This window comes from Mixophyes fleayi, chromosome 5 (genome assembly GCF_038048845.1).
Source record: "Mixophyes fleayi isolate aMixFle1 chromosome 5, aMixFle1.hap1, whole genome shotgun sequence".
NCBI classification, from domain to species: domain Eukaryota; kingdom Metazoa; phylum Chordata; class Amphibia; order Anura; family Limnodynastidae; genus Mixophyes; species Mixophyes fleayi.
Window position 1 is genome coordinate 70,559,724 of NC_134406.1, and position 26,508 is coordinate 70,586,231.

Consider the following 26,508-nt stretch of genomic DNA (forward strand, 5'->3'; position numbering starts at 1 on the left):
TGATGAAATGGCTGGGGGGTTAATGAAATGGCTGGTAGGGGGAACATGATCTCTGTAATGTGTGGTATTCACAAGGATGCTCTCTAAAGAGCTTAATCATTCAGGATTTGTTAACATTTTGCATTAGAATACAATTTTTGCAAAATTTCAAAAGAGAACCCCAACTTTCCAGAAACCAGCTAGACAACAACAAAGCTGCAACAACAAGCAAGAAAGAACAGCGATAACAGGTAAGAGAATCTGTCTAAATTTGAATGCTGGAGAATACTCCTGAATTTTCCTTTAATGATTTGAGGTGGGCGCTACGGGGGTATTAGCCTAGGGTGGTCAGAACCTTTAATCTGTCCAAGTAAGAGCTTCATGTGATCCCTTCTTCCACTAACATCCCCCTATCTGAATAATGCTACTATTACTCCCAAACAAGCATAATGTATTGAGGTTATATTTGATTGTGAACTGTCCTTCATTTCCCACATTTATTGCAAAATCATGTCATTTATATCTCAAAAATATTTCTTGTATCCACCCGTCTTACTAATAACACCCCGAAAACATGAATTCATGATCTCATCATGGACTGTCTCGACTAATGTGACCCAATTACTTATTGTCTTTTCATCAATTAAAATGGTGTCACGTTAATCCATATTTAATGTGGCTGTCAGTCAGGTTTTACCTGGTAACTAGTTACTAATTATTCCACTCTTTACCAGTCATTGCATTGGCAGTTTCTTCAATACATGATACAAAAATGTAAAATTCTGCTTTTCATTTACAAAGCCTCTATAATGCTAAACCCTCCTATATCTCCTCTCTTATATCTAATTCTAACCTGCAAAGATTTAAGTATACCATGAAAACATATATTTTAGACACCATTCTCTTAATTTATTTCCTAAACACTTTGCTCATTAAGCATTTATTTTGGTAGTGATAACCCTAGCTCTTATCACTTACACCTACCCTCTACAGCAGGGGTCAGGAAACTTTTTTACCTTTTACCCCCAAATATATTTAGATACGCTAACGTTACCCCCTTGATTGGAAAGGAAGGAAATCATATATATATTAATTATTGGAATTCAAAATTTTATTGAATCTATTTGAAAGCTTCAACTTCAAAACTTCAGGCTTTGGAGAAATTATGTTGCTTCATTTTTGACACAAGAGCATCAATATTGGGGCATTTTGATGTCAGAGCAATTTCGATACAGTCTTCAGCGTCCAATCGATTTCTCTGCTTTGTCTTTATGTTCGTTAGAGTGGAAAATCCTTGTTCGCAAAAGTAGGTTGTTGCAAAAGGCAGCAACTTTTTGACTGCCTCCTCATGTGCAATATTGAATGTCTTTGCAGCTGTTGACATCCAAAAAATTACAGATCTGCTTTGTTTTCGAATGCAATACGTGCTTCATTATTGCATCGAAGCTCAAGAAGTGCCTCTGCCAACCCTTGAGGCTCTTCTGGTACAACAGCAATTTCACATTTAAAGGGGTCTACAATCACAACTGACAGCATGTGAATCGGCAGCATTACCCCCAGGACTTTCATTTTTATCCCATTTTGGGGTAATTTACCCCTGTTCCTTGACCACTGTTCTACAGCTTATTTATTCTTCATCTATAAGTCACACTACACCTTCTTGCCTGTTTCATTAACTCCACCAATGTCTGCTCAACACACTTTTCGGTACTTGCATAGTAACCAACCGGTTGACCAGTTCATAGAGTATTACTTTACATTGTAATTACACATGTGTAGCTGGTTCACTATAGAAAATAAACACGTCTAACTTATTTCTCATTTCGTTTAGATTATAAGTTCTTGTGAACAAGTCCCTCTCAACTTCTGTTTCATTGTTTGTTACAGTATTTGTTCATTATGGTATGTTTTCCCCATAATTGTAAAGAACTGTAGAATACGTACAACATAAAGGATAAAAATAAAAATATTAATAGTAGGAAAAGAAGACTGTCATTAGAAACGTTATTGCGTCCAATATGCAATTTGAATTGGTATACCTAAATAGGACAGAAAGGTGTTCTAAAATCCTACATTCCAATGTACCTAAACCATATCTAAAACATTATACTCATTAGTTACAGTATTATAGCAGTAGATGCTCACAAAAACTTGAAAAGAGAAATGTTACTTTACCTGAACTACTTGATGAGCATTGGTGTCATTGAGCACAAGTTCAGTAAGAGCTGCACAGCAGGCTAGAATGAGAAAACAAACTTTGTAGACCAGGCCTAGACAACCTTTCACTCTCCAGGTGTTGTGAATCTACAAGTCCCAGCATGCTTTGCCAGTCGATTGTCAGGTTATAACTGGCAGGGTATGCTGGGACTTGCCAGGCCTGTTGTTGATACTTTATATTTAGTAAAGGTGCAATATTTTCATGTACAGCGCTGCAGACCATTTGTGGTGCCTTATAAATGAAAGAAAATAATAATAATATGACCAAATATGTTGGCAAGGAGACAAGAAAGTGAAATGATTAATGCAGGTTTGCAGTAAAGCTCAGTATTGAATTAACAGAAAATATCAGTGAAAAAAATAATTTACTGGTTTTCAGTGCAGGTCTGAAGAAAAGATAAGGACTATTGCTCTGCCACCAGCAAATAAATATGATTTCCTGAGGATAATAAAATGACAGATATAACATACTACAGAGATAGATTGATTTTTAATTTTTGTTTATATAGGAATATAATAAGTCATAGCACAGAGGCAAAGGTTTGGTAAGATTCAATGGTTCAATCTAGCTATTTTCCTGTGAGGAGATACAATTTTAACATTTTCTATTATATAGGTCATATAGATGGTTTGTGAAATAAAATGAATAAAGCTGGGAAAGGACAAACCAAGTCTTTATTTGCATGATTTGAACCCATATGACTGGTGAGGATAGTGCCAATGTAGTTATAGTTATAAATGAAACAGGCCGAGCTATGGCCACAATGAACAAATTTATCTGTACATAAGGGGAGTTGGTCAAAAAACAAGCATGACTGTGGGCCTTTCTATTCCAAGAAAGAGCTTTGAGTTTTAATTATGATTCTGCATATATGTGGGGCTATCAATTCTAAAGGCTGCATGAATAAGTAAAGTGAAGAAAATTCCTTCAGGAGTACATTTATACTAGGACCAGAATAAGCACAAAAAAACACTACGTTTCAGGATGTAGCTCCTTTTTGAGCACCTTACTTTTTGTAACTTTTCCTTCAATATGCGTCTGTAATAGATTGGTGTGACTGATCTCTTGCACTAGGGGAAGAACTGGTTGTTGGTCTTTTGCAGTAGAAAAGTGCACCGTGGATTTTAGTTGGGGGAGGAGAGACATAGGGCAGAAGTTTATAAAAGGGTTTCAAAACACTTCATAAAGTTCTACTAACTGAAAGGAGAAAAGGAGCAATGGATTTATAGATTTTGAAAAAGCAAAACAAACGACATCCACTAAACAATAACATATTTCCTTTTGTTTGAATAATAAAAAATAGGTAGTTGGCTTTGTTAAACCAAGTGTGGTGTGTAGTAACTTACATTAACATATAAAACATAAAAAATGGAAATGCAAACGGTAACATAATTTTACCCTTAACAAGCATGTGCAATTATTTTATTATTGTATTTATTTTATTTATTATAATCTCAATTAAATACAGTGTAACCATAACACGTACACGTGAGATGAGAAGGGCTGCATGAGAGAGGGCAGGGAACAATTAGCATAACCATAATGTGTGTTTTGTTATTGCACATCATTGGTTAACACAGCAACCTGTCTATTTTTCATTGCACATAAAAAGTATATATGACAATCTAAGTTACCTGCTTGGAGTGAGAGGGTATTTTCTTGTATTTCTCTAGGGCTCAAATCTTCAGATAAATAAAGATGCCGGATGCGGCCTGCAGCATTTGCACTTGACAAGCTCCCAATGGAAGAACGATCAGAAACTAGATACTGTTCCCTGGAAGAATGTAAAAATGATATATTACAAATGGTGTGATGTTAAACAAGAGATATCACTGACATTTTGTTATAAATAATGGCAAAAGATAGCTTATTGTTACAAAACAACTATATTTACCCATACAGAACTTTATGATTTTTTTGTATTTTAGCTTAAAGAAAGTGGTCTTATTTCCATGATTAAAATTATATTTTTTTTTATCAGCTAAACCTCTTATTTAGTGGTATATTGTATATTTGCCCAATAATGATTAGTATCATTATTGTCATTAAAGGTGCCAGTGGTCCACAGCGTGGACAATTGGGAAAACAGGAAATACAAAACATAGGGACATACAAGACAAACAAAATAAATGCAGACATGAAAACAAAGGGTAGGGATGGCACTGTTCTAGAGCGAGCTTACAAGCCAATTGGAAGAGGGCACAGCTGAAACAAGAGGAACGAGAGTAGCTTAGAGTGGAGAGTGGGACAGTTGTTATGGTGTATCACTGTGGGTAATATAGGTTATGCTCTAATAAAGAGATGGGTTTTCATCTAGTGTTTAAAGATTTGAAGGCTGTGAGACCCTGATTGGGTGTGGTAGGGAAGTCAATTAGTAAGTAGCAGCACAAGAGTTTTGTAGTGAGAGGTAGTTACCAGAGACGAGGTTTAGGTCAATTATAGATCTAAGAATATTTTAAGATGAGATTGAGACATATGAAGGAGTGATGTTGATGCCTTTGTAGGTAAGGGTTAGCAATTTGAATTAGATTCCTGATGAGATGGGGACCCAGTGTATGGTGTGGCAGATGTGGAGCAGCGAGAGAGGAAGATCATTCTTACTGTGGCATTTAAGATGGATTAATGCAAGGAAAAATGTTTGAGGGGAAAGCCTGATAGGAGTAGGTTGCAGTAGTCAAGGCAGGATATGATGAGTGAATGGATAAAAGTTTTGATAGCATCTTGTGCAAGAAAAGGGTGTAATCTGGTAATATTTCTATTCAACATTAATATATATGTAAGCTTGTGCATTACTGAATAACATGCTACCACTGCTGATGTAATACAATAGTTGCTTTGTTTTTGTTGCTTTTGAAAGAAACATGTTTGCAATAAGTAAGAGAGCACTTGGACGCGTCCAAAGGATGACATTAGATTAAATTTTAAAGGTATATTCAAACAAATGCAATAAGATTGTATCTCTCAGAAGCATAATAAGAAATTAAGAGATGTCTGATTTTATTGATATGTGACATCATTATAAAGCTATGTGGGATTAGATAAATGATCTTTCATTGATTTACGGAGGTGCAGAAGCCTGATTCTAAAAGACAGGCTTGCAGCCTCCTAGTTAACAGAAATGCTCTCTACCGCCTTATTGTTAAGTTCTCATGTCTGGATTTCAACTCCCTCTTGTCAATCATACAGTCTGCTTAGGTCATTTTAGCCCACAATTTGGTTGAGGAAATTCAAGGCAGTCCCTTTTTCCCCAAGTGCAGAGACAATCCTGAATGATAATAGTTTGACCATAAAGTTTTCGTCTTGTGTATAATTAGTAAATCTTATCAAATGCTCCCATGCTTTTTGATGTTGTTGTTTATAAAAGATGTTATAACGACAATAATTTTTGGTACACTTGCACTAATTTGCGAATACTTGTACTATTATTTCTTTGCTACCTGACAGTCACTAGACATTGATGTATGCCTTACAAAGAAATGTCCTGCACATTGTTAGAAACTTACTTGTCCCACATTCCTGCTCCACACTCCTGTGCTGCTGATTCCCCTGCCTCTGTGTACAGGTCAGCACTTCCTGGTTCAGAAGGTCACATGATTAGGACTGGGAGGCGGCATATACAATCTGCAGACTATATTAAGCTAATTTTGACACTGCAGCTGTGTCAGAGCAACAAGTTACCGCTTGGTGTCTGGCTCTCCCTGTGTACCCTTGTGCTACTTTCTGGTGTTTCCCTGTGTATGACCTATTGGTTGTTAGACCTCTGCTTCTGGACTTTCTGCTGCCTGTGTTCTTGTGTATCCAACCCAGCTATCCATATCGACCATACTGTTGTCTGTGCTCCTGTGTGTCCGACCCAGCTATCCATATCGATCATGCTTCTATCTGTGCTCCTGTGTATCTGACCTGGCTATCCATACTGACTACTCCGCTGTCTGTGCTCCAGTTTATCCGAACCGGCCATCTACACTGATGTCGGTGCTCCAGTGTATCCGACCCAGTGACTCTCATCCTGCTTGCCTTCCTCTACTACACAACCGTTACAGAGTCCGCTCTCCCTGGTCCAGCCTTGGTCCCTTACCAACCGTCTATCACCTAAAGGCTGTGACCTGTGGACCTCTGGCATCAATCCATCCTCCCTTGCGGTGGTTCTTGGTGAAGACCGGGGGGGTTCATAAGACTCTGCATCTTGGAAAGGCCAGCGCTAATACTGATTGATAGAAATTTCCTGAGTGGCGTAACACACATCTGCTTGTATAATTTCTATTCAGATCTTTGCTCTTTTTACCTTTTCAATGGCTATATTCACTGGCAACCCTGCTTATTTTAAATACAATAAAAATCAAGTAGGACCACCAATTTATTGTTCAAGACAGTAAAAAATAACATTACCCCTTTAAAATATGGAGCAACTGTTTGATTCCTCCCCATGTACGAATTTCCACACTTATTTCTGGGTCTTCACAAAGTTGGACCAATATCCAGACAACGCTCCATAGCAGCTTCAGATGGTCAGAGTGAAGCAAACTAAGCAGAGTGGGAACACCATCATAGATCTTCACTTGTTCTTTTACATCGGACTCTGAACAGAGAAGACGTAGAAGCTCTGCTGAAAGCCTGGAAATGAAACAAACATATTCACCATGTCATGATTTCTATGATTTTTTTCCATAGTCCTTACAAGTTATACTATTGTTACACTATGTGCATAGCATCAGCATTTAATGACACATTTTATTACTGGTTCCATTAAGTTTTAAAGGGAAAACAAAATACAATGACATGACATGTGACACAACAATAAGCATTGTGAATTTCTGCTTGTAGAATTTCCTCTTTAGGTTTTGGGACGTTATGGAAGGAAGGGTGGACAAGATCCATTTGATAAGTTTATAAGGGGATAATTCAATTGACTGTGAGGTTCCGCTGGACATCACATTGATGTCCAGCTTCGTACCTTGCTGGCCAATATGATACAGAAATCTCTGCTCATTTCCCCTGTCATTTCTATGGGGTGTGAGGGAAAATGATTTCCCTCTCATAAAATTACTTCTATGAAATGAAACGCGTCAGGTTGCTTCTAATTCAGTGAACCCTATTTAGAAATCCTTATAACAGTGATCTCAATATCGTTTTGGACATCATAATAGCATCATGGATACAAACTTCATTATTTGATACGAGCAGATTGCATGAACGCCGCAATGCTGTGAATTTCCAGACCTCACCGGCAGAGTATAGATTGTATGCAATAACCAATTACAACTACTTCTTTCACACATGCGCACAGACTCAATTCAATACTTAAAATCATTTGCGGCCAACGATGGAATACGCACAGTGAGTTTTCCACTGACTCACCATCTTATCGCATCTGTGCCATCAGACCCGAGCGTTTTTACCGGCCTGACAGGTAAGAGCTGCCGGCCGGTCATTCCGTGTGGCCTCAGCTGCTCTTTATGGTAAGTTGTGCACCATCGTCTATGTATATCCCTGGACATTTGTTGAATGTACCATCAGGTTATTTAATTCAAATTGATCCTCAGATTGACATATGATTTATTCTACAATTTATTATACAATTGTACCTCAAGCACTTTATTTCCATGAATACATCATGCCATTTTTATTAACAGTGAGATCTGCTTTTATATGATTGGATTTATCCATTCCAGCAAAATTGAATATTCGAGGAAAAGTCCATTTTATGCTACATTTCTCCAATTGAATTTATTTCTGTGGGCCCACAGTAACACATCAACTAGGACATTTTTGCATATACTTCACTGGTGATCTTGTAGCGGTCTTTTTTTTGTATTATTGCATCCAGTTACATGGTATTCATCTATACGGTTCATAGAATTTCCATATTGACTCTCTTTTTTGTGTATGTATTTTATGAATTTTAATATTATTTATACATTCATGGTGACTGTGTGAGACCATCCCTTGTTTACTTCCCCAGGACAGAAGTCCTTACATCCTTTTAACGCTGCATTTTTTGATCCTTGGGTGAGGGAAAATGAGTGGAGATTTTAGAAAAAACTCTGACGCAATGTGACTCAGTGAACTGTTATGGAGGCTCATTGTGTCACCTTGCAGCCAATTGAATTCCCCTGCAAGAGATTTCCCTTGTTACTAATAAATCTCTGTGACACAGGCAGTCTGGTATTGTGACACACTATTGGAAATTATTTGACTATATCTATATAGCTAGGGACTGTATGTGTTTTATGTATTCATAAGTCAGACTTTCCCACAACCTTCAAATGTTTAGATGTTCTTTCAAAAACCATCTCTTTTTTAAGAGGTGGCCTTATCCCAGATAACACTATTCAGGGCTGGCGGGGTAAACAAGGCAGGGGGGCATCAAGACTGAAGGGCACGCCCCCCGTCTGCCATTCCTGCTTGTTCACCGGCACAAAAAAAAATAGAAAAAAACTCTCCAATCCAAAGAGTGTTCTTTACAGTCAAAATCATGGTTACCGATTAACTCCACGCAGGCCCAGACAGATTCACAAGTGAAAAATTACAACATTTTACAAAACAAAATTACACTTACCTTGCTCTCCCAATTTATTAAAGTTAACCACACACGGTGGCGCGGCTTGGATGCCATTGGAAATAAAAAAAATCAGGGCCATCCACGATATCCACGGGCCCCCTTCTCCAGAACCGGCACAACATCAAAGGTCTGCTGACACAGTTAGAGACCCCTGTGAGCCAGCAGCTACACCGACAAAGCCGCCCCACCTGCCTCCTATATCAAAGAGCTGCTGCGGACTTGCTGTGCCAAACTAGCACCAACCAGGAGGCTCACGATGGAATCTGGTCCTGCTACCCAAGAAACGCCAGCACTCGGGCAGACACCGCATGTAGGTCCCCTCCAATCAAGCCAGCACCCAGGACCTCCAAATTGTATTGCCGGCCAGAGGAGGGAGGATCTGCAGCTGTCTCACATTGTTTGAAAAGGTGCACATATTGGGTGAGTGTGGCTGTGACTTTTTCTTTCCATTTCCCGCAAGAGCCTGCACTCCACTTCATGGCTAGCAACTGCTCTGGATGCATCCCCTCCCCAACCTGGGTACCCACTCTCTCCCACTTGAACCATAGCTAGAGTCTGGAGGCTACCACCTCCCTTTGAACTGCCATTCACCTGAGCTAACCCCACTGGATGACAGCCATTCATGTGCCTCTGTCTCACCAAACAGATTCCATGAAACGTCTGTGGCACCTTACGTTCTGGTCATGCACAATCAAGCTGGGCTTTCTGAACAATTGTGAGATTGACTTTGTGTGTGCATTTCAGAGTCCTGCAGCCACCAACCCCCACCATGCTCTGAACCATTGTGGGTATGTCGCTGGCCGCTCCTCCCCATATGTACATTTGCTGACTGACACTGCTGCACTTGAAGTACACTAACAGACCTAAATCTATCTTCATGGGCAATGAGAAGAAGGCCATGGCTAAAAAGGAGTTAACTCATGGCATCCTGAAAAGCGACAGTACCTCAGGGTGTCTACCACTACTTCTGTCTCAGAGACTCTTCCGGGTAACACAACACTGAAGGTCACCACTAACCCGCCATCCATAGTGTCATCTTCACCTCCCAGGGACGCTGCAGATCTGCACGAGATTCTCCAACATATCAAGTACTTGTCAATCTAACAGGATATCTTGGACTTGGAACATAAAATGCAAGAAACAGTCTCCACCGCTATCTTAAGCATACATGCTGACATCTCACACCTGGCTGCTAGGCTTACATTTTTACAGGATGACAGAGAATCATCTAATGACTATGTGGCTAAATTACAGGAGGCAGTATCCAGCCAGGCTTCTGGATGTTCTTCACCACTTCTTCCCTAGCGGTAGCAATGGCAGCAAGTCCGTCGGCCAAGCAGAAGTCCCAGGGACACTCCTTGAATTTGGGGATAGCCCTGAGGAACTGCTCCCTTTTGATCGTGTTGAGCAGATTGCGAATATTTCAGTTTCTCAGGACAGTGCTTGACATACTTGAAGGGTTCAGCTTTACGCATCCTTGTCCTATTTGTGATGAAGACTCATTATAGCCTTGCTGACATTACTTTATTTGTTCTTTAGGTGTTTCTACATAATTATATTACTGCCACTTAGGATAGTGTCTGTTTCTATGGGATAACTATTTTTGCTGTTTGATGTCTGCTTTAGTTACTTTACACTACTTGTTTTTCTGCATGTGGGGGGAAGGCAGTTGCCGCCATGCACTCGTTCTTTACACCACTTGATTTTTCATACCTGTCACCATGTACTTGGTTGATCCCTACATGATCCCCAGTGTTTCATCTCTCTTTTCGCCCCTCTGGGCCCCTTCATGATGTTCTCACCTCCATCTCTCTCCCCCTTGGCCTTCCATATCTCAACTCCTCCTGGCTCATACCTGCCTGCTTTTTTGATTCCCCCCTAAATGATGCCACCTGCAAATAACCCTATAGATGCGCCTCCTACCACAGGTCACTCCCTTAGAGTCTATTCCATAAATGCTAAAGGATTACTGTCCCTGAGAAAAGGTCCCAGGCTCTTCATTTTTTCCACCCTGACAGGGCCGACATGGGTCTTTATCCAGGAGACCCATTTCAGGTTAAACAACAAAATAATGGTCTTAAAACAGATCTCCTGCTTAAAATCAGGGATTTTTAAAACTAAACACAAATCTTCCCTGGCTGTGGGAATGCTGCGTGACCAGACAGAGGCCAGGGTTGCCTTTAATAAATTGCTTGGTGATAGAAAGAAATTGCCCTTTGATCGTTGCAAGCATAAATACTACAGGTGGGGGAACAAGCCGAGGAATCTGATAACTCAGGTGCTGCAAGCCTCTTTTATTAATTCAGCAAAGGATGCTAGTGGGAAGGAGAGCCATTTGACAGGGGATATAGTCTCAGCCTTCCATGCATAGTGCTCCCGGTTATATAACATTGCTGGACCTCTCCCCTGGTGATCCATGACTCTAGGCGGGAACAGATTAGTGAGTATCTCCAGAGATGCAATTTCCCCAAGCTTTCATAGTCTGACAGGGAGATGCTGGACCAACATTTTACCCTGAAAGAATTAGAGAAGGCTATCTCTTCCACACCAACTGGCAAAAGCCCAGGGCCCGATGGGTTTACAATTGGCTATTATAAGATGTTTGGCCAGGTGTTAAATACTTTTCTTTTGGGGCCTTAAGTGAGATCTCCGACAAATCCAGCTTTTCCCAGCAGTCGCTAGAATCACACATTACGATTCTTCCTAACAATGGAAAGGACCCCAACCTGTGCTCCAGGGATCATCTGATCGCCCTGTTAAATGTTGATCTAAAACTTTTTGTGAAATGACAGCAAACTTCCTGAGGACCCTCCTGTCAGATCTAATACATAACAAACAGGTCAGCCTTGTTCCGGGCAGCGAGGCTCGTGACAAAAACACCAAGATTATCAATCTGATGCAACTGATAGAGGATAGGCACACTCCTGTCCTATTACTATCAACTGACACGGAAAAGGCTTCTGACAGGATAGATTGTCAATTCCTCGAAGGGGTGCTGGAGCACATGGGATTGGGTATGGTCTGTTTTCATAGAATCCTCTCCCTTTACAGGAATCCTACGACCCGTATTAAGATTAATGACTCTCTGTCCGACACATTCTCCCTTTATAATGGCGCGCGTTAGGGTTGCACGCTTTTCCCACTGATATTTGTCATTTGCATGCATAACCCTGATGTTACTGGGGTGTGGGAGGGGGGGTGGACCACAAATTACCCCTATTTGTGGATGATTTGTTGGCAATGGTCACCAACCCTACAATTTCATTGCCCAATTTAATGCTTGAGTTTAAAGAAGTTGGGGCACTGTTCAACTTTACAATTAATTATACTAAATCTATGGCCCTGAATCTTTCCATCCCGCCGCATATCTTAGAGGGTCTCTGATGTTCCTTACCTTTCACCTGGCATCTCTCTCAGATCAAATATCTAGGAGTGTTACTGCCAATTTTATCCCTTTAATTCTCAAGTTCCGCGCAGAATTTAGACGCTGGGAGGATGAATATAATTAAAATGAGCATTCTACCAAAGCTTTTACATCTCCTCCAAATGCTTCCAATACACATTCCCCGAAGGGGGTATATTTACTAAACTGCGGGTTTGAACAAGTGGAGCAGTTGCCTATAGTTACCAATCAGATTCTAGCTGTCATTTTGAAGCATGTACTAAATAAATGATAACTAGAATCTGATTGATTTCTAAAGGCAATATCTCCACTTTTTCAAACCCGCAGTTTAGTAAATATACCCACAGGTATTTCCTAGATCTTCAAAAATTGGCTTGTATGTTTGTATGGGCCGGTAAGCCTCTCAGGTTTTTCCACAGTATTTTATATAGGCAAAAGACACATGAGGGCCTTCAATTACCCATCTTTGCTATATACTATCACGCTGTACTTCTCAATAGGGTAATGGAGTGGACTAGAGCAGCGCCTTCCAAGCAATGGGTTCGCTATAGAGGGGCAGACAAAAGGTGCTTCTACCACCGTACTCACCTGGTTGCCCAAATTTTCATACTCCTCACACTCCACTATTGGCCCCATGCTTCAATGCTTGGCGAGGTTGAGAACTTTTAAATTCATCTCATCTCCACTGTCTCCCCTCACCACCATTACTGCTAACCCAGACTTCCCCCCTGGACTGACACTAGGGGCTTTCAAGGTATAGTCTACAGGTAAGGCAATCGGGGGGTAAATGTATCAAGCTGCGAGTTTGCAACTCCAGCGATTTTCTCAGGAGAGTTGAAACTAGCCGATGTATGAAGCTGAGATTTCATGCAAAATCGCCAGAGTTGTGCTTCTGTCAAAATCGCTGTTTGCAAAATCGCCAGTGATCAAACTCTCGACTGTTTGCCACTGCAGCTATACAGCTCTCAAATGTATGAAGCTGCGAGTTAGCAAACTCAGGAGAGTTTGCTTCAAAACACGCCAGATACAACACGCTGCTTGATAGCAGCGTGTTGTACAAACACATCACTGTTACACTGCCCTGGCAGTGTTAAAATGTTAAAGAACAGATAAAAGTTGAAAAAAAAAAAGCGTGAGGTCCCCCCGCTATTTATGCTTAACCCTAGTGCTGCCTGACTAGTGCTGGTCCCGTGAAAATCGGGGAAAAATTTTGCGTGGGGTTCCCCCGATTTTCACTTTACCAGCACTAGGCAAACCAGCCAGGGTTGGTGGCACTATAGCAGGGAGATGCGCAGCAGGGGTCCCCCTGCCATAATGACTAACCAACCCTAGACTGTTCAGCGCTGGGCTGGATTCCCTAGGGAGTGGGGTCCGCTGAAAAAAATGAGCGGGTCCCCCCCTAGAAAGAACCAGCCCAGTGCTGATAGCACTAGGGCTCTTCCTACCACCCCTGGGCTGTGGGTAGTAGGGTAATACAGCGTAAAGTAGTTAAAAAAACAAACTGACACCAATTTTGTTTGTGGAACTACAAGTCCCAGCCAGCCAGGTTGCCAAAAACAGTGTGGCCATGCTGGTGCTTGTATAACTACAAGCACCAGCATACCCATGGCAGCCAGGGCATGTTGGCACTTGGAGAACCACAAGTGCCAACATGCCCTGACATTCCTGGCTTGCTGGGCCCTGTAGTTCCACAAAGAAAAAAGTTTACAAAGCCACAACACCCTCATACAAACCACATACATTTATTAAAAATAATAAAACCCACAATAAAGACACTAACCACCCTCTTTTAAACCACAAGTATTTATTAAAATAATAAAACCCAAATACTTACCGATGATGCCTTCTTTCTTGCTCCAATGTCACTTATTATTTGTAAATCCATCTTGCCGGCTTGCCCCAGTCCCAGCCATTGATACCTCCATAAGGGAATCTGTGCCATCAGGAACTCTTCGCCCAGAAGGGGCACATATTTGTACATCCCGAATCTTGAGTCTTGATTGAAGATAAAAAATAAAAAAAAGCCAGGAGCCGCCGCAAACACCTCCTACCTAGTAGGAGGTCCGTTCCGCAATGCTCTTACGCTGTTTGCGTAAGAGCTAAATACTGTATTATGGTATTTTCCCACGCTAGTGGGGAAATCACATAATACTGTATCTAGCGCTTACGCAATTAACATAGCGCATTGCGCATGCGCTACGCTACTTGCGTAACCTGTATTTACTGTATTACAGGTTACGCAAGTAGCGTAGCGCATGCGCAATGCGCTATGTTAATTGCGTAAGCGCTAGATACAGTATTATGTGATTTCCCCACTAGCGTGGGAAAATACCATAATACAGTAGTTAGCTCTTACGCAAACAGCGTAAGAGCATTGCGGAACGGACCTCCTACTAGGTAGGAGGTGTTTGCGGCGGCTCCTGGCTTTTTTTTATTTTTATCTTCAATCAAGACTCAAGATTCGGGATGTACAAATATGTGCCCCTTCTGGGCGAAGAGTTCCTGATGGCACAGATTCCCTTATGGAGGTATCAATGGCTGGGACTGGGGCAAGCCGGCAAGATGGATTTACAAATAATAAGTGACATTGGAGCAAGAAAGAAGGCATCATCGGTAAGTATTTGGGTTTTATTATTTTAATAAATACATGTGGTTTAAAAGAGGGTGGTTAGTGTCTTTATTGTGGGTTTTATTATTTTTAATAAATGTATGTGGTTTGTATGAGGGTGTTGTGGCTTTGTAAACTTTTTTCTTTGTGGAACTACAGGGCCCAGCAAGCCAGGAATGTCAGGGCATGTTGGCACTTGTGGTTCTCCAAGTGCCAACATGCCCTGGCTGCCATGGGTATGCTGGTGCTTGTAGTTATACAAGCACCAGCATGGCCACACTGTTTTTGGCAACCTGGCTGGCTGGGACTTGTAGTTCCACAAACAAAATTGGTGTCAGTTTGTTTTTTTAACTACTTTACGCTGTATTACCCTACTACCCACAGCCCAGGGGTGGTAGGAAGAGCCCTAGTGCTATCAGCACTGGGCTGGTTCTTTCTAGGGGGGGGGGCCCGCTCGTTTTTTTCAGCGGACCCCACTCCCTAGGGAATCCAGCCCAGCGCTGAACAGTCTAGGGTTGGTTAGTCATTATGGCAGGGGGACCCCTGCTGCGCGTCTCCCTGCTATAGTGCCACCAACCCTGGCTGGTTTGCCTAGTGCTGGTAAAGTGAAAATCGGGGGAACCCCACGCAAAATTTTTCCCCGATTTTCACGGGACCAGCACTAGTCAGGCAGCACTAGGGTTAAGCATGAATAGAGGGGGGACCTCACGCTTTTTTTTTTTCAACTTTTATCTGTTCTTTAACATTTTAACAGCTGCCGGAGCTCCGGCAGCTGTATGACAGGTCAGTGTAACAGTGATGTGTTTACATCTCACTGTTACAACACAGGAGAGTTTGCCAAACACAGGAGAGTTAGCTAAACTCGGGAGTGTTTACATCGCTCAAAATCGCCAGAGATGACCAGCGATTTTGAACATGAGTGTCAAAATCGCAGCTTGATACATTTCCATTTTTTTAAAAAAAAATCGCGGGTAAACATCCGCGATTTGCCGCGATTTAAACACACTGGCAAACTCGCACTTTGATACATTTACCCCCAGGAGTGGACAGCTGGTGGCCAATGGACATGTACGTGCATTTTCTCTCTCACAGTAAAAACAAGGCCTACCTGCATGAGAGTTTTGGCTTTACTTGCAGGACAGATAGTATCTAAAAATGAAGGCGGTTATGGAGGGATCGAGTAGGAGCATGTCTTGCTTTTAGGAGCTGTGTTGTGTCTTCACAGAACCAAAACACACTATTTCCACTATATAACAACTGTACATTTTGAACCTCTAACCCACCCTACCTGCTTACACTGGTGCATGGGAAAAAGAACTTGGGAGGACTGCCTCTGACCAATATTGGGCTATAGCATTCCAGTACAACCTGGTGAGCTCTACTAGCCTTTCGGTGGTGGAAACACGGTACAAAGTTCTTTCTCACTGGTACAGGTATCCTCTCAAATAAATAAGATACATCCAGGTTCCTCAGGGTCGTGCTGGAAATGTGGCTCAGGGTCGGGGCCCCCCTCCATATTTGGTTGTCTTGCCCTGTAATAGCGCTGTACTGGCGCAAGGTGAAAGCGGTTGCAGAAGAAATACTGGGTTGTCCAGTCCCAGAAGACCCCGATTTCTGGTTGGTTAGCCTCCCAGACGTTTCCATTTCCCGCCCCCAAAAAATCTGTACTCTGCCATTTGTGCAATGTCGCCATAGCACTTATCCCAGTCCATTGACGGTCTCCTGCCTCTCCTGATATGCGGGAGTGGTTCAGACAGATAGACATTTATAGGCTCATGGATAACATTGCCCTCTCTGACCAAAAGAGAATTACTGAATACACAGCGATGTTGCTCCGCTGGCTTGAATTAAAGGAATCTCCATTTTACCACTCCCTCATGGATTGTGGATAGCCACTTATCACGGGAGGACCATCTGGGCAGACACACTGGAGGATAGGCATAATGAACGCGTTCCCATTTGGCATCCCTTCCCTAGCAACGCTGATCTCACAGTAAGAGCAATCCCCTTTCCCCTCCCCTACACCCCACTCTTCTTTTTGCTTTCTCCCTTCCACCCTATGTACCTTCTCTCCTACTTATCTTTCTAATCTGTCGTGTATTGTTTGTCTTTACAGTTTGCGTCATTTATTATTGGTTGATATAATGCGATGTTCTCAAATGATTGCTCTGGTATTATGCTTCATCTGCTGTATATATTCCCCTAGCCTTTCAATAAAAACAAATTACACAAAAAAATTAACCACACAAGACCTGCCTACTCCAATTTTAATGACACCTACAGTATTCTCATCTATAAACCCACAAACACTACCAGCTAATTGCATCTTTACCACTTTCAAATCTAGGGTTTTAAAATTCTTACTAAATATTATGCTCATGGAACTTCAGTCTATGCTCCCAACTTTTCATTACTGACCACCAGCTTGGATTTGTTGGGATCATCACGCAATAAAGGGCAGCTGTGACAGCAGTAGTCACTTCCTCAATACAATCTTCTTCCTCAAATATCTTTCACAGATTAGACACCAACAAGCAGGGTAACTCGGCTTTGCATGGGTCCGAATTGTAATCTGTAGCAGTTTTTAAATATTAGCAAATTATTTGGTAAATAGACCAGAAATGCTATTTTGAAAGTAAGATGTTGGTTTGTTGTGTTGTCTTTATGTCGTGTTGTTGTATGGCTTCCTTCCAGCAGTCAAACAAAGGTTTACAACCCAAAAATGATGTTTTCAATATTTGTTTCTCTGTTGCTTTGTTGTTATGTGGTCTAATAGCTCACTTGTTCAATACTAAATAATTATGTAAGATTTGGCAGCTTTATCTTGAGAGTTGTGGAAAATATTCGCCAACAAACAAACAAAGGAACAAACAAATTTCTTCATATACATAAATATATATTATATATATACAGGAATGTATCCTGGAACCTGATAGCCAGAACCCATCTAGCTATACTTTAAGAACAATGAACAACAGCTTCACTGCAATATCAACAATATACAATAAACAATATACATATTTACAATGAGCTATAATGTCACCTTATCCACATGTAATTAAACACTGCAGTTGTACTCTGGTGAGCTGGGGAACAAAACCACGGTGTCACGGAGCCTGAGTTTGGAATAGGCCTCGAAGCCCCGCTCTAGATAGACTTACCCCCAGAGAGGTGCGGAGTCTAACGGTAGAGAGGTATTCACCAGGGATTCCCACAAGGGACTATGGACTTAGCTGCTTTCTAGACGCAGGTCGCGGTTCTCTAAGGGGGATTACAGCAGGGTTAGATGGAACCGTGGAGTGGAGCAGGACTGCTGGATAAATGCAGAGGTTCAGGTGAATGGCAGTGAACCGTTGTGTTGAGGTCTTTAGAAAGCGAATAGCTGAGAACAGAACTGATTATGAGGCACGATGTTCCTGCAATAATACCGCAGGTCTTGATCGTGGAACAAGTAACACAGGATACTGAGAGGTGGTGAACTGCAGAGAACTGATGCACCGAGATCCCTGTAATGTGAATGGCTTCAGGATGGGACCGATGATGAGGCAGGAGGTTCTTGCAATAATACCACAGGTCTTGATTGTGGAACAGGTAACACAGGATACCGATGTGGAGACAGAGAGAACAGAGTCCTAACTGGTAAGGAGACCTGAAGATTTAGTACCTTAGTAGAGAAGCAGGTGCTTTAAATAGACAGAGCTGACAGGCAATTGGCCAATCAAGAGAATGCAGGAAGTTTTAAAAAGACCAGGTGTGCGCATGCTCAGTTCAGACCATGAATGGACCGTGAATGCAGGGAGTGAGAACCAAGGGAAACAGGTAACAGTGAGCAAAATGCAGGTTAGCTGGTTCAATGTATGACACAGGACTATAAAAAGTACACATATTGTAAGAAACAAGGGACAGGCTGGTTAAGGTGTTATCAAACTTGTTTCGTCACAGCCTATGACCCATAGCACCAAAGTCCCTTTGTCTTGAGGTATTCGGGATTCGTGTTATCGGAAACTTACTATTCCTAACTTACAGATAAAAGCAAGAAAAAATCTACTTATACAGCTGAGAACCAATCATGTAAAGACTTTATTGAGCACCCTGAAAATTTTCTGCAAAAGAGTCTATTAATTGAAGATTTGAATGTTTTGCTTTTTGTGCCCTTTCAAAACCAGACCTATTTTAAAACGTTATTGATCTGCCAATTATAGCAAGAATACAACATATCCACATGCAAAATTCTTTTTTGGGGAGAAATGGGGCATAAGGCCACTGGAATGAAGACAAATTATGGAGTGTTGGCATAATTTAGGGGTTAAAGCTGACCTTTATTTTGTGTACAACACAGTTTTTCAACATTATATTATTATGCTGCGGAGAAGGTTATGTAAGGAGCTAGGTGGGTTTTAATATTTAAATTTCTATAACTTTTTAAAAAGTTTTTTTATAAATTTTTAGTTCTTTTTTAATTACTTAAAAAGCTTTTCCATCCTGATTATTTTTTTTACCTTGGGTAGACCATATATAATGAGGTAAGGGTCTGATGGATCTCCATAGTACTTTTGGACTACTAAATAAAGGGTTTTATGGACATCTGGTCTGCTCCTCCCCTGCGCTACTATTGGGCTCCCCATTGTGATATAATGTCATCAGTGCCTCACCAAGGAGCTTGCAAACGAATCTACTATATTTTCCCCATCACATTACCTTTTGACTATCACTGACAGCCTGCGACCAAAAATGGTGAGAGTTTGGAGCTGTCAATACCAGCCACTGTAAATATATGTCTGCTCAGCTATGTTATGTATGAGCCAGACTGTTAGGCCTGCCCCGTTGGTGGACAATTCTCTCTCCAATTTGACTGCTTGAAATGGGTGTAAAAGAACCCTAATAAATGTAACAGAAAATATACAAAAAAAAACTGTATGTAATGCTGAAAAAAATATTTTTACAATCTTACAATGGGACTGCTTGGTATCAAGGAAATAACTACCAAAGGTGCAGTGGCGAATCCAGGGGGGGGCGATCGGGGCGATCGCCCCCCCTACCAGGGGCTTGCTGCCGACAGCTGCACACTGTGCAGGTCCGTTCAGCAGTGACAGTATGCTGCCCGGCTGCTCTGATTGTGTTTTAAACACAATCAGAGCAGCTGGGCAGCACACTTTCACTGCTGAACGGACCTGCACATACTGTGCAGCCGCCGGCAGCCTTAGAACACAGAAAGAGGGCGGGGCCTAAATCCCCCCCCCCCTAAAATCGCCCCGGGTAGGGCAAATGTCTGGGTGTGCCCCTGCAAAGGTGCAGGGGGTACATCTACTATGGGGTTCACAGATGAGGAAGGCTTGAGTTATCTGTCAAAGCCCTATGTGTATTTGCAAGTTTTTTGACCATTGGAAGCTACATGGGGGCCTTTCAATATTTTCTTGTGGGTTCCACAAATGTGTAGTTATGTCCATGCTTGGGAGACTGACTGATCGTGCCTAATTAGAAAGTATTAATAAAATAATTTTTCGTTTTCCAGTGGATAGTTGCGACCTGCCCTTCATTTTAAGGGGCAATGCCTGGTTTTAAAGAGTTTTACCAAGAGAAATAATGGCCCTAGTTTATTACTATTTACCAGCTACAGAGATCAATTCCCCATATTCTGCATAGTGGGTGTAATTCTCAGTATCTATTTATATCCTTTAAGATTTATAAGTTAAGAAGTACCAAATAAAAAACAACATTATAAGCACATTCAGTGAACTTAGTGGGGATTTGAGGGCACAAAATTTGTACTACATTTTATGTAGCCTAGATCCATTTTCTCAGCAGCAAAGTGTTTCTGGAAATCATTATAAAACCTATATCTGTTGTTGGTTCACAATACGATCGATATTTTTATGAACCTCCAGCTATGTTTCAGAAAATGAGTCTTAACGTTGAACCCAAAGCATGAAAACACATACAGTTATAATTCATTTCCATGAGGAATTGATTCATGAGTCCATAATATATATTATGAATGCATCCTCAACGTTAGCCGGCATGTCAGTACTGCACTAGATATTCTGAAAGCAAAGAATAATCCATGATGCTGAGAATATCTTTTAAATATACTACATACAATATAAAACATTTCAAAAGGTCTGTTTTATCAAAAATACAGCAATGTCCTGTGAACAAGACCTATAACTGTAACTCTAAACTATGCTTAAAAAAACGTAAATTTCACCAGTGGAGATTTTGGGGGGCTGATTTCAACATCTGCATTTATCTTACTCTCCGGAAGACTTACCTTTTAGATAGCAGATCATATTCATGCAATATCATCATTAGATTTTCAACAAGATTGAGTTCACTTATTGCAGCTCTGCATTCTGGACTGCAAAAATGAAAATAAAAAGTTAAAAGCACCAGGTTGTACGACCCCCAATACATGTTGTTAAAAACAGAGTTTGGTATAAAGCACCTTACATGGGAAAGGAAATATATGTAATCAGACCTGGGACTTTGTGAATACTTCAGATAGCCCCAACAGTTCATAAACACAGCTCTTCGTACATTAGATACTTTAACCTATTATATTGATGACACAGTAAGTATATTCTACTCCCTTGTAACTGGCTTCTAGAAATTTGCTATTTTTGAAAAATATTTGACACTCTCCAATTTCTCCTTTTACTCTCCACGTTACCCTTCCCTTACCTTTTAACTCCCCCCTCCCCCCCCCCCCTCACTTCTCCATCTCAGTATAGTTTCATCTTTATATTTCAAATGATGATATAATGAACACTGGCTTAATTAGATTGTTTCAAAATGTTCTGTATTATAATTATAATGTTACATGTTGGTCACATTGTCATTTAATATAGGTACATATTTTTTATGTCTTGAAATAAAAAAAATAACAAGTTACATTTATGAACACTACTTATAGAGTAGTGCTTGAACACACAATCTTCCCATATCAGGAAACTCACATATTATTATTATTATTATTATTATGTGCTTTAAGGGGATACTGCACCTTCCACTATCATACTAATAGCCTATGGCTTCCTATTTGTCTCCACCCCCCTGCTAACATCATGAGGATACCCCCATGCATGAGTATGGGTCACATGCAGTCCTGTCCTCACTAACATAACCACAAGTGTGGACAAGATACTGCCACTCACAAGATCAGCGCACTCATCTCCTCAAATATTTTGAGCCGTTGAGAGCATTTTCGTGATCTGATATGTTATAGGTTGTTCTATCCCTGCCCACTTCAACATGGGGGACAAACCCTGTCCACTTCAACATGGGGGACAAACACACAAAGGTGCTTTGACCCAAGACAAATGGACCATAAAAAAAAATTAAACATATACTAAAAATGAAGCCATAATATAAACAATAAGCATAAAATAGACAAAATAGGTGCTGATTGGTATTCACAACCTATATGAATGATTGAACAATTTACACCTGACTATATCTTCTGCTCCCAAAAGAGGCAATCTACTGAAATTGCCCTATAGAAAAAGATTGAATAGAATAGGAAGCGCTGTTATAGTAGATGATATTTATTAATAAATAAATAAAATTGAAACAAACCAAGTAAACACATATAATCAAATGTTGCAAGATATTCTAATAATTAATAGTAAAATCACTATACCGGTATAGAGGAGTAACCTACAGGTGTTAAATTAAGTCGCATGAGCTCATGTAATAATCCAACATTAGCTTTCATTCCTTCCAAACAATTCCAAACCCTAGTATAGGTATATTTTTGCTATCCAATTGGTTCCTCAGGAAATATAAAAAAATGAATAAAGCAGTGCTAATAATGAAAGCTCAGATGTATAGTCCAAATGACTAGCCAATTCGTTAAAATTTGTGCATACAAAAAAGTTCAATGCACTGTGAAAAAGCATATATAGATCCACTATGGGTGAATAATCACAGATAGTAATTCTGATGGACACACTTGAAACCACACAGTATTAGTGGGCTAAGGAGACAAGTTACATTCAAATATAAATTGTAGGTCCTAATTTAGGAAATATCGATAGTTATATGATCTAAATGTCATGCTGACTTCTTCAGAACTTGTGCATATGCAAATGTCCAATGCACTCTTAAAAAACGTATATAAAACCACCTCTAAGTGAATTATCACAGATTGATGTTCTTGGTGGATATATTTAGGACATACAGAGTAATAATATATTCAGAGTCTGATCTTCAAATAAAGGTCCTCCAAGGCTTCTCAGCCAATAAGGCAAATGCAGTATACTAGTATGTGCACATAACTATATAAAGTCATTTATCTGAGCAGTACCCCAAGGAAATCATGGATATTCTTTTTCTCATGTGAAGCAAGTAACATGCAGGAACGCCAGTATCTAAATAAGTCAATATGTTCATTATTCATCCAATTTGTAAGTTAGACTAAATAAATAACGAGAGTTCTTTTTAGAATGGATTGTTTTCTACCTAGCAACATGTTTTTATAGCAACTTGATTGGTAGAGCCAAAATAGCTTCATATGAATTATTCCGATTGGCCATTTAGGACCATGAGATTGCTAAGCAACAGACACACCCCCTGATGGGCTGTTTAACATGTGACCCGAATTAATGGTGAGATTCGGCAGTAAGCTGGACGTTTCTAAGAAAAAGCAATTGGTGAAATATACATTCCAGCTCCTATTTAAAGGTACCCTAGGATGTACCGAGACCATTACCTCTGATGAAACCGTCACCCAGGGGTGGAGAAATGTGTTAGTTGACGTAATCACTTCCGGCTATTGGCGTACCTGCATGTTACTTGTTTCACATGAGAAAAAGAACTATCAATGATTTCCTTGGGATACTGCTCAGATAAATTACTTTATATTAGAGATGCTCAGGCTCGGTTCCTCGGAAACCGAACACAGCCGAACTTTTGTGATCCGAGTACAGAGTCTTTCCCGCTTTTTCAGAATCAAAAACGACGCAAATGTCATTGTGACGTCATCAGATCTTGCGAGTTTTTTAATCTATAAAAACCGCCCTCAACGGCGATCTAGCGCCATTTGAGTGAGGGACACAGAAGGGTTAGTATAGAGTGTAGAGCAGTTGGGCAGGCAAATAGATAGAATTGAAAGAGGAGGGGGTAGCAGTGTTAAAGAAAGTAATCAGTGATATTCAGGAGAGCTCCATAGCTCCAGTGTTAAATCTCATTGCAGAAAAATACAAATAATAGTGCTTACAGGGTTGATTTAATTCCGCAGTTCAATTCTACTGTGTTATATAGGTAACACACAGAAAGGAGAACTCCATTGGTAATTCTCATTGCAGAAATACAACTACTAGTCCTTGCAGGCTTCTCTTCTAAATTTGCAGAAAAAGGTGTATGGTGTTATATACACCTAAAGAGAAGAGATCCATTGCTAACTGTCATTGCTGAAATACAAATACTAGGCCTTGCAGGCTTTTCTTCTGACTTTTCTTTTCTGCCACTGCTGTGTGCCAATGTGTCCTAGATGTGGTAGGAACTGCAGTGTGTGAGTCATTGCTCTGTCGCTTAGCATCCAGCCAGGTCGCTGCAATATTTGTCCTAAAGTGTATGAAAATAATAATGTGACCTGTGAGGTGGTCAAAATTGACTGCAAATGACTTGAAATTAATGTTATTGAGGTTAATAATAATGTAGGATCAAATAACAGCAAAATTATGTGATTTTAGCATATTTTAGCAATTTTTCTAAAACAATACAAAACCAAAACCAAAACACACGAGGGGGGTTTTGCCAAAACCAAAACCAAAACACAAAGCTAATCCAGATCCAAAACCAAAACCACTTCACGGGGGGCAGTGAGCATCTCTACTTTATATAGTTATGTGCACATACCAATATACTGCATTTGCCTTATTGGCTGAGAAGCCTTGCAGCACCTTTATTTGAAGATCGGACTCTGAATATATTATCACTCTGTATGTCCTAAATATATCCACTAAGAGCATCAATCTATGATAATTCACTTAAAGGTGGATTTACATACGTTTTTGATGAGTGCATTGGACATTTGCGTATGCACAAGTTCTAAAGAAGTCAGCATGACATTTGGATCATATAACTATTGATATTGCCTAAATTAAGACCTACAATTTATGTTTGAATGTAACTTGGTCTCATTAGCCCACTACCACTGTGTGGTTTCAAGTCTGTCCATCAGAATTACTATCTGTGATTATTCACCCAAAGTGGATCTATATATACTCTTTCACAGTGCACTGTACTTTTTGGTATGCACAAATCTTAACGAATCGGCTAGTCATTTGGACTGAGTATCTGAGCTTTCACTATTAGCACTACGTTATTGATTTTTTTTCTTATTTCATGAGGAACCAGTTGGATAGCAAAAATATACCTACACTAGGGTTTGGAAATTTTTGGAAGGAATGAAAGCTAATGTTGGATTATTACATGAGGTCATGTGACTTAATTTAACACTTGTAGGTTACTCCTCTATACCGGTATAGTGATTTTATTATTAATTATTAGAATATCTAGCAACATTAGATTATATGTGTTTACTTGGGTTGTTTCAATTTTATTTATTTATTAATAAATATCATCTACTATAACAGCGCTTCCCATTCTATTCAATCCATAATATAAACAACTTGCTTTAGCTATATCATGCTTGCAGCCATAATTACAATAAGGAGTAGGTGAAGCTTGGCAAAACTATGCAGCGCTATGGGATGTGGGGCAAATTTAAAATGTTCAGACTGAAAATTTTTGAAGTCTGTAAAAAAGTGTAAAAATAACTTTACTTAGGGCTTTATTTAGAGTTAGCAGCAAATCCAAACATGTTGCAATGTATGGGGTGAAAATACAGTTTTGTCTTGCTTGCAGGGAAAACAAATGCCTTTTGCATGTAGTATACAATTACTGAGCAGCTTTATTTTTATGCTTAGAGTTTAGCTACAATGCTTCCCTCTCACAACCACAAAATGGTTTTGCCAAGGTGCAAGATTGCACTTTTAGCCAGATTTACTATATTTACTTGATTATACCCCAATCAGGCTCATTATGAAATAATATGGTAATGTTGTCATGAACTATATCTTAAAATCTGAAGTTATGTTAACCAAAATGGTTTGCAGCAAATTGTGGTGTGTAAGCAAACAAGCGGTTATCACAGGGGAGCAATCAACCCTATTTTACCCTATTAAGTTAAGAGTGCCAAACAAAAGATTGGCTAAAATGTTTTTTTGGATCACTCCAAGTTAAAAGTATAAACATCATGGCAAACATAATGAATCAAAGCAACACTTTACATAACCCATTTTTGAGAAGACCTCTGAAATTGAAAACCTAACATTTGCCAATTATATAAATATGCCCCTATGAGAATGATGTATTTGTTCTAGGAATCCACATAACAAAATCATATTTCATGTGTAAATGACCGGGAAATCATCTCCATGTTTAGTGGAATTAAAGTCAAATCTTTGCTATGTTTCAGAATAAATTTAGGATATATTTTTAGAACTCAATACGAGAACAGTTCTTGGACAAAAGAGCAATAAATTGGTTGCAAATCAGATTAGCATAGCAGCACACCTCTTTCAGTGAACTCCAAGGAGGGGTTTAAGCAAAAAGAAAGTTTAAAATTGAACTGAATGATTTGGTAAATGGTCAGTTTTTGGTTATCAGTATGCTACCGATTGTTAGGACACTGTCCTTGTTTTGAATAAGGCCTGCAGTACCTCTGTGCTATCACA

At 40.1% G+C, this 26,508-nt stretch overlaps 1 protein-coding gene across 1 annotated transcript in view; it reads right to left on the reverse strand.

The window, feature by feature from the left end:
• The window catches only part of NEK10 (NIMA related kinase 10), a 241,337-nt gene that overhangs the window by 150,282 nt on the left and 64,547 nt on the right, over positions 1-26,508 (reverse strand). Inside the window, exons 11-14 of the mRNA XM_075211267.1 lie at positions 21,039-21,125; positions 6,587-6,811; positions 3,832-3,971; positions 2,155-2,216 (exon numbers count right to left, since the gene is read on the reverse strand). Coding sequence (XP_075067368.1) covers positions 2,155-2,216; positions 3,832-3,971; positions 6,587-6,811; positions 21,039-21,125 — 514 coding nt within the window. The remainder of the gene's footprint in view (positions 1-2,154; positions 2,217-3,831; positions 3,972-6,586; positions 6,812-21,038; positions 21,126-26,508) is intronic.